This window comes from Babylonia areolata, chromosome 34 (genome assembly GCF_041734735.1).
Source record: "Babylonia areolata isolate BAREFJ2019XMU chromosome 34, ASM4173473v1, whole genome shotgun sequence".
Lineage (NCBI taxonomy): Eukaryota > Metazoa > Mollusca > Gastropoda > Neogastropoda > Buccinidae > Babylonia > Babylonia areolata.
This window is the reverse complement of record NC_134909.1, coordinates 17,831,107-17,840,983: the sequence shown is the minus strand read 5'-3', so window position 1 is coordinate 17,840,983 and position 9,877 is coordinate 17,831,107. Positions and strand designations below refer to the sequence as shown.

At 43.3% G+C, this 9,877-nt stretch overlaps 1 protein-coding gene across 1 annotated transcript in view; it reads right to left on the bottom strand.

Annotated features, from left to right (window-relative positions):
* Positions 1-9,654, bottom strand: part of LOC143277402 (dual specificity tyrosine-phosphorylation-regulated kinase 1B-like) — a 24,798-nt gene extending 15,144 nt beyond the window's left edge. The window contains exons 1-5 of the mRNA XM_076582195.1: positions 9,511-9,654; positions 7,801-8,001; positions 6,522-6,669; positions 3,460-3,746; positions 1,779-1,925 (exon numbers count right to left, since the gene is read on the bottom strand). Of these exons, the coding sequence (XP_076438310.1) occupies positions 1,779-1,925; positions 3,460-3,746; positions 6,522-6,669; positions 7,801-8,001; positions 9,511-9,651 (924 nt within the window). The 5' untranslated portion in view covers positions 9,652-9,654. The remainder of the gene's footprint in view (positions 1-1,778; positions 1,926-3,459; positions 3,747-6,521; positions 6,670-7,800; positions 8,002-9,510) is intronic.
* Between the last annotated feature and the right edge of the window lie 223 nt (positions 9,655-9,877).

Here is a 9,877-nt window from a genome sequence, read left to right as displayed (position 1 = left end):
AGTCACCACATCATCATCTGATCCAACTGAACACAGCACACACACACACTGCAGTCACCACATCATCATCTGATCCAACTGAACACAGCACACACACACACTGCAGTCACCACATCATCATCTGATCCAACTGAACACAGCACACACACTGCAGTCACCACATCATCATCTGATCAAACTGAACACAGCACACACACACACTGCAGTCACCACATCATCATCTGATCCAACTGAACACAGCACACACACACACTGCAGTCACCACATCATCATCTGATCAAACTGAACACAGCACACACACACTGCAGTCACCACATCATCATCTGATCCAACTGAACACAGCACACACACTGCAGTCACCACATCATCATCTGATCGAACTGAACACACACACACACTGCAGTCACCACATCATCATCTGATCCAACTGAACACAGCACACACACACACTGCAGTCACCACATCATCATCTGATCCAACTGAACACAGCACACACACTGCAGTCACCACATCATCATCTGATCCAACTGAACACAGCACACACACACTGCAGTCACCACATCATCATCTGATCCAACTGAACACAGCACACACACACTGCAGTCACCACATCATCATCTGATCCAACTGAACACAGCACACACACACACTGCAGTCACCACATCATCATCTGATCCAACTGAACACAGCACACACACACTGCAGTCACCACATCATCATCTGATCCAACTGAACACAGCACACACACACTGCAGCCACACCTTGCCTCCTTCACACTGACTGCTGGCGCAGGGTTTATGCGCGGACTGTGCCTTACCTACTTTACACTGACTGTAAGCGCCTGCTTTACACTGACCGCAAGTGCCTGCTTTACACTGACTGCTTGCTTTACACTGAGTGTAAATGCCTGCGTTAGTTACACTGACTGTGCTCGCTTTACACTGACTGTAAGTGCCTGCTTTACAAAAAGCGTACTTCAACTAGCTATCTACCTGGAAAAGAAAAAAAAGAATTTTCTTTCTGGACTCTGTGCCCCCCCCACCCCCCAACTTTAAAAAAAAAAAGAATAAAATAAAATAAAATTTTAAAAAAGTCAGAGAAACAAGTCATTTACTGCAGAGTGTATTCAAATATTTCTCTACCAACTGTAAGCTCCATCTTTTAAACTTTTAAGCCATTTCAAACCAAACTGATGACACTTACTGGGAACTTTGCAAGGGACCGGGTCACTTTTAACGGTTGTCTCCCTTGTTCTGACAAAAAATCACTGTCAATGCATCATGTGCTCTCTCTCTCTCTCTCTCTCTTTCTCTCTGCATGTGAACTTCAACCTATTTTTGTTGTTGTTTTGGGTGGTTGTTTTTTTTTCTTCAACCATATAACTATAATCCTCCGCTACTAAATAATCTGTCAGCATTTCGTTTCAAACTGCTTATTGGTGGGAATCACTGAGGGAAGGTGATCATGCGCTACCTATCGTCAAGATGTTAACTGGCAACACAACACACACACGTCTTTCACACTCACAAAACAACAGACAGAAAAATATGCCATGAATACACACACGCACACAAACAAACATTTGACATTCACAACAACAATTTTTACGGAAAAATCACTGTGTCACACACACACACACACACCTTTGACACTCAAAAAACAAAAAACTCTGCACAAAAAATCTCTGTCACACACCTTTGACACTCAAAAAACAAAGAACTCTGCACAAAGATCTCTGTGTCACACACACACACACACACACAAACACGTACACACACCTCATTGGATCCTGCAAACAGGGGTTCCCCTGTGTGCATCTCCACTAAGATACAGCCCAAACTCCACATGTCGATGGCCAGGTCATAGGGTATGCCCAGTAACACCTCTGGCGAACGGTAAAACCGACTCTGGATGTACTGGTATATCTGAAAGATAATCACTAACACCTATAAAAACACACAATACTTTTGGGGGGGTAGTATAATTCATATCAACCAGTTTGCAGAAAGATTAAATTGACTGAAAATATACATATATATATATGAAGCAAGCAAATGAAAAAAAACCATAATGAACATCTCACTGGATTCAAGCTTTTCTATTCCGCAATATCTGTTTTATGAACACACAAAACACATTTACAAACTCCGTTTTCTTTGAACAATTCTTGAACATGTGTACAAAACATAATTTTATTTACGCCCTCTCCATTTGCGCTAGTATTAATTATCAAGAAGTCTCCCACCTCTGAAGTAGGCCTTTTAAACCCCTGTTCCCACTAGTAAAAGGAAGAACACATTATTTACGTACTTTATATGCAATGTGCACAGATACAATACTTACACACACACACACACGGTAACATAAACATCTGTAATCTAAGAAACATTAAGAACCAACAATTCAGTACAGTACACTGTTCCACCATCATTCCTTTCTTCCATCGTTTGTTCGTTCTGCGTTCACTCGTATGCACACGAGTGGGCTTTTACGTGTATGACCGTTTTTACCCCGCCATGTAGGCAGCCATACTCCGTTTTCGGGGGTGTGCATGCTGGGTATGTTCTTGTTTCCACAACCCACCGAACGCTGACATGGATTACAGGATCTTTAACGTGCGTATTTGATCTTCTGCTTGAATATACACACGAAGGGGGTTCAGGCACTAGCAGGTCTGCACATATGTTGACCTGGGAGATTGGAAAAATCTCCACCCTTTACCCACCAGGCACCGTCACCGTGATTCGAACCCGGGACCCTCAGATTGACAGTCCAACGCTTTAACCACTCGGCTATTGCACCCGTCATTTCTTCCATCAAACCTGCCCACCTGAACTCCCACTACTCTCTCTCTCTCTCTCTCTTTCTCTTTAAACACACACAAACACACTCTGAAAACCATACACATGTGGACACGAGCAATTCAATCGACACACAACATGCACACATTATCAGTACACTGTTAACGTGCAATCTGAACAAACTTTCAATCTTGAGAAGAAAGATAAAAAATAAAAATATTTTTTAAAAAAACACCCCACTCTCTCCATATACAGTGGGAGGGATGGGAGGGGGAGAGAAAGGAGGAGAGAGAGAGAGAGAGAGCGAAAGAGACAGACAGACATATAAATATACTGAAACACACATATATATACACACACTGAGTTTACACAGACAATTCAGTCTAATGTAAATACTAGTTTTCTTCTCTCTCTCTCTCTCTCTCTCTCTGTCTCTCTCTCTCTCCACACACACACACTCAAGGTTTACACAGAAAATTCAGTCAGTCAGTCTCTCTCTCTCCTACCCACCTCTTACAAAACATACTCACATACACATGCACACACACACACACACACACATGCACACACAGACACACACACAGACACACACACACACACACACACAGACGCACACGCACACAGACGCACACGCACAGAGAGAAAAGCAGCCACTCACCCTCTGGCCCAGCTGACAGGAACTACCAAAATCCACAATTTTGATTGCACTCCGCTTGGGGTTACACAACAGAATGTTTTCCGGTTTGAGGTCACAGTGAATAATGTTCATCTCGGGCGTCGCTAAAAACAGCAACGCCGTGCACAACTGCTGAGCAAATTTTCGAGTCAAATTGAGGGACACCCCTCGAAAGTTCGTGTTCCGTAACAAATCATACAAGTTGTAGGAAAGCAGTTCAAACACCAAACATAGATGGTTCCGGAACATGAAGTGCCGCTTTAACCTCACTGCAACAAAAAAAAAACAAAAAAAACAGGAAGGCATTAGATGGGGGAAGTAACTTTTGCTTAGTGTGCGCACACACAACACACACACACACACACACATACACATTCTTCTTCTTCTGTGTTCACTCATATACACACGAGTGGGCTTTTACGTGTATGACCGTTTTTACCCCGCCATGTAGGCAGCCATACTCCGTTTTCGGGGGTGTGCATGCTGGGTATGTTCTTGTTTCCATAACCCACCGAACGCTGACATGGATTACGGGGTCTTTAACGTGCGTATTTGATCTTCTGCTTGCATATACACACGAAGGGGGTTCAGGCACTAGCAGGTCTGCACAAATGTTGACCTGGGAGATCGTAAAAAACTCCACCCTTTTACCCACCAGGCGCCGTCGCCGTGATTTGAACCCGGGACCCTCAGATTGACAGTCCAACGCTTTAACCACTCGGCTATTGCGCCCGTCACACACACATAAATGCGCGCGCATGCACACAGTCATAGCTGTCGATCACTCAGCATTTGAGAATCTTATACCGTGCACCCCATTGTGTGTGCACATGTCTGTGCTCATGTGCATGCCTGACTGCATACGCTGGCTTGCAGTACACGTGCGAATCAACATGTGGGACCTAATCCATCAGTTAAAAGTGCTCCTGCTTTAGCAGCACTTCCTTGGAACATCACTGCATGATTACAAAACAGCATTCACACACACACATTCGTGTACACACAGCATTCTGAAAATAAACAACTTACACTCAACGTTGCAAATCAACATGATCACATAATTATCATCTGCAGCGTTTGTCTCCACGAGCAGCTTCAAATACCAACAACTTAAGCAAGGTGTAGTTGGCATTCAAGTACGCACAAGCTGCTCTGTTCTGCAATACCTCCTGTCTAAAAATAACAAAATACAAATTTTTTTTTTTTTTTTTAATTAAAAAAAAAACAAACACAACACACACACACACAATGATAGTTTCATGCACGTCACAGTCCAGTCTTGATCATTCACAAACACTACAGCTGTACTCTTTGAATGGCAGAACTGAATATCTCTCGATCAGCACCTGAACGAACAAAACATTATTTTAAGCAAGGACTGAATCAACTGTCATGTCATGTCATGTCAAGCTCTGCAACACATCCAACTCAGGCTCCGTCATTAAACGTGCACACACACATTCACACACACACACACACTCACACACACACACACTCACACACAGACACACATGCACGCGCACACACACACATTCACACACACACACACACATGCACACACGCACACACACACACCACACTTCTGGGTCGTGCTGAGCACAACAGACAGAGACAGGAACCCCTTCCTCCTTTCTCACCACTCAACACTCATGTTTTACATTTATTTGCTTATTTATCACCACTGTTGTCTTATTCATTTATTTATTTATTTTTTATTATTATCATTTTATTAGTATTATTATTATTATTACTACTACTACCTTTTTCTATATTATAATTATTATTTATTATTTATGTAAGCTTATCTATTATTTATTCCCCTTTTCTTTTTTTTCTTTTTTTCTCTCAAGGCCTGACTAAGCGCGTTGGGTTACGCTGCTGGTCAGGCATCTGCTTGGCAGATGTGGTGTAGCGTATATGGTTTTTTTTCCGAACGCAGTGACGCCTCCTTGAGCTACTGAAACTGAAACTGAAACTCAACACGCGCACGTCCTCCTGCTAAAGAAATTAAATAATAATAACAATAATAATAATAAAAGGAATGGACAATCCATTTTCACTGGCAAAAATATCTAAATAACAATCCCCATAAATGAAAACAACAACAAAAATCCAAATAATAATCGCAACAACAACAACAAAGCAGAACCAAAACAAACAGAAATCACCAAAAGAACCACAAACTAAAAATCTAACAAAACAAAGAGTTAATCAGTTCATTTTATATCAGATTATCCTTAGGTACCAGCAGGTCACCATCACTGTGTGAGCCTTTTAGTACTGGGTGGACAGACTCTATAGATAATGGTTAATGCATGTTTCCTACATCATGAAGGTGGACACACTCACCCATACATGTTTCCTGGAGGTGGACACACTCACCCATACAATACATGTTTTCTGAGGTGGACACACTCACCCATATAATACATGTTTTCTGAGGTGGACACACTCACCCATATAATACATGTTTTCTGAGGTGGACACACTCACCCATATAATACATGTTTTCTGAGGTGGACACACTCACCCATATAATACATGTTTTCTACATGGTGAGGTGCACACACTCACCCTTACATGTTTTCTGAGGTGGACACTCACCCATATAATACATGTTTTCTGAAGGAGGACACACTCACCCATATAATACATGTTTTCTACTTCATAAGGTGGACACACTCACCCATATAATACATGTTTTCTGAGGTGGACACACTCACCCATATAATACATGTTTTCTGAGGTGGACACACTCACCCATATAATACATGTTTTCTACATGGTGAGGTGCACACACTCACCCTTACATGTTTTCTGAGGTGGACACTCACCCATATAATACATGTTTTCTGAAGGAGGACACACTCACCCATATAATACAACTTTTTACAAGTTTTCTGCATCGTGAGGTGGACACACTCACCCATATAATACACATTTTCTGGAGGTGGACACACACTCACCCCTACAATACACGTTTTCTGGAGGTGGACACACACTCACCCAGATAATACACGTTTTCTGGAGGTGGACACACTCACCTATATAATACTTGTTTTCTGCATCGTGTCGGTTCATGAGCTCCAGAAGCTTGACCTCTATCTGAGCCTGGTTGAGGAAGGGCTTCTTGTTCTTGATGATCTTGATGGCCACCTGTTCCTGGTCCCCGTGGTCGTACGCCTTCACCACCTGACACACACACACACACACATACACATGCTGTACCATGCCCTGTGCTGCGTACATGTGTGTTTGTGCGTGCGTGCGTGTTTGTGTGTGTGTGTGTGTGAGTGTGTAAGTGTGTGTAAGTGTGTGTGTGTGTGTGTGTGTGTGTGTGTGTGTGTGTGTGTGTGTGTGTGTGTGTAAATTAGTGTCTGGCAGTTTTTAATCAGACAATACTGGAACATTAGTATTCTTGCTGCTGCAATTATTGCCATTACTATCATTATTACTATGTTTTTCATAAAAGACCATTGCAATGAAATGTCAGTCCACACATGTTCCCCACAGAACAATTTGTTTCAATGCGATGCAGGTCTGATTAACTATTTTAGACATTATGTATTGTTTTTGTGACAATCTTCGCACTGTTTTTTTTTTGGGGGGGGGGTTTGACAATCTTTTATTGTCTTCAGTATCACCATGACACCTTATTGTCTCCGGTATCACCATGACACCATGTTCTCCGGCGCGGTAAGAAGCCAGCTTCTCGAAAAGACCTTACACCGACCTTATCTGCAGAAACAAGGGCAACGTGTTCCCCAGTCCTAACACACAGTCCTGCTTTTGCACCCACACACTTATATATATATATATATATTGCAACAACAAGGTCACACTCATACTTACAACACAGGCTGCCTGAATACACACACTCAACTCACTCCATGTAACCACAATTCATTCAGACAATGCCTTCTCCATGACTCGAGTACAGACCAGTACATTTCCAAATAAGTGAACCACTCATCATCAACTGAAAGGTTAAGCCAAATCATTCATTTATTTCTATCAGTCAATATATATATATATATATATTTTTTTTTTTTAATCTAAAAACATCAGTTCATGCACATAGAGACAAAATTTACAAGAAAAAAAAAAGGGGGAAAAAAAGAGTTAATGACTGTGCATTAAAAAATTTCACGAGCCTCAAAAAGCAATAAATAGTCAATTTTAATAAGTACTTAAAGACTCACAGACCTTGTTTAGGAAAATAGAAAAAAGAAAGAAAAAAAAAAAAAAAAAAGCACCTTCTTATCACTCTCAAATACAGTAAACACACACACACACCCCATCCAAAACTGACTGATCACTCACCTGGCCAAAGGACCCTTTGCCAATGAGCGAGTCAATTTCGTAGCGGTCTAGCCACTTTTCGCCCGGGTTGATGATGTAGTCGTGGTTCGAGTCATCGTAGCCATCGTTGAAGACGTGGACGTTGACTTTGTTCTTTTTGTTTCCACTTTCGTCCCCCTGCGTTGTCCCTTGTGCCCGCCGCTTCTTTTTGGCGTAGTACACCTGGGTTGGTCAAACACACGTCAGTCAGGGCTGGTCAGATGGCATCCGTGTATCCGTGTTTTTGCATTTCATTTTATATGTTCTTGCACTATATATCACTTAGGCAACTGAGGTTGTTGTTTTTTGGGGGGTGGGGGGGGGTGGGGGGGGGGGGGGGGGGGGGGTTTAATAATAAGTCGCAGTGTCAATGTTATTACACATTCTGAATCCATATTTTATGTTATGGCACGATAAGGCAAACTTAACGCAACAATGCGAACAGGCTATAAACTTTGATAAAAGTCCTCAGAACCTGGAATATCCATTTTGATTTTCTATGCTGGGTGGCAAGGATAGTAAGAATGCTGATCTGGAGATCTGTCCATTTGGTTTGTGACTGTGTCAGGGAAGTACTCTACAGCTTCATTCCTGATATGTCCCAGCATCATTATATGGCCAGAGTTACATACACCGTGATTTTGGTCAGGAAATCTGAGCAACACTGTCGAAATAAATCCACAAAGCGGATGAGGCTTGGTTGAATCATTAAAAATACTATATATTGTCACAGTGTTCCCATTTCACTTCACACTGACAGAACTCTTTGAGCTGGCCATAGCCTGAGCAAAAAGGCTGTGCCTGAGTTTGACCTCAGCATAAAAACATATCACATAACTAACTATAAGGTAAGACTCTCACTCTGTAATGAATGCTTCAGAAATACCCAGTGCTTCAGTTACCCTGAACACCTCAGTTATCCCCAGACCAGTGCTTCAGTTACCCTGAACACCTCAGTTATCCCCAGACCAGTGCTTCAGTTACCCTGAACACCTCAGTTATCCCCAGACCAGTGCTTCAGTTACCCTGAACACCTCAGTTATCCCCAGACCAGTGCTTCAGTTACCCTGAACACCACAGTTATCCCCAGACCAGTGCTTCAGTTACCCTGAACACCTCAGTTATCCCCAGACCAGTGCTTCAGTTACCCTGAACACCTCAGTTATCCCCAGACCAGTGCTTCAGTTACCCTGAACGCCTCAGTTAACCCCAGACCAGTGCTTCAGTTACCCTGAACGCCTCAGTTATCCCCAGACCAGTGCTTCAGTTACCCTGAACGCCTCAGTTATCCCCAGACCAGTGCTTCGGTTACCCTGAACGCCTCAGTTAACCCCAGACCAGTGCTTCAGTTACCCTGAACGCCTCAGTTAACCCCAGACCAGTGCTTTAGTTACCCTGAACACCTCAGTTATCCCCAGACCAGTGCTTCAGTTGCCCCCAATGCTTGAGTTAACCCCATTCAAACTTTTCTAAGACACACTTGAAACCTGTTATGACCAAAAAGTAATGACAAAACACAATATCACAACTTACAAATACAATACAACACAAACACACAACTGATCAAAGTGCATGCAGATAACCTCACGTTTGCGTGTACCGTGTGCGTGTGTGTGTGTGTGTGTGTATGACAACAGACCACAAAGCCTGTCACCACGGTGACCTGTGACAACAGACAAGGCGCTCGCTCACCTCGTTGATATGCTTGTAGGTCTTGATGAGGTCCACAGACAGTTTCCGGAGGGGAGCGTCGGTGGGGTCACGGAAGTTGTTGGGGATGCGGTTCTGCATGGCGGCGGCGTCCTGCTGCTGCTGCTGCAGCGCTTCCGCCATCCTCCTGAGCCCCACGGCGCCCCCTGCCAACGTCAAGCCCGCCCCCCCAGGCCCGCAACCTGCCACCGCTACCCTTGCGCACCCACCCCTCTCCGCCACCTCGCAGTCATGGTGGTAGAGCCATAGCTGACCTGAAAGCACACAAGGCAGATTCTTGACTTGACATAGACGTTCAAGCAGGGAATGGGGAGGAAAAAAAGGTGAATGTTTCTCTGAAAACTGTAAA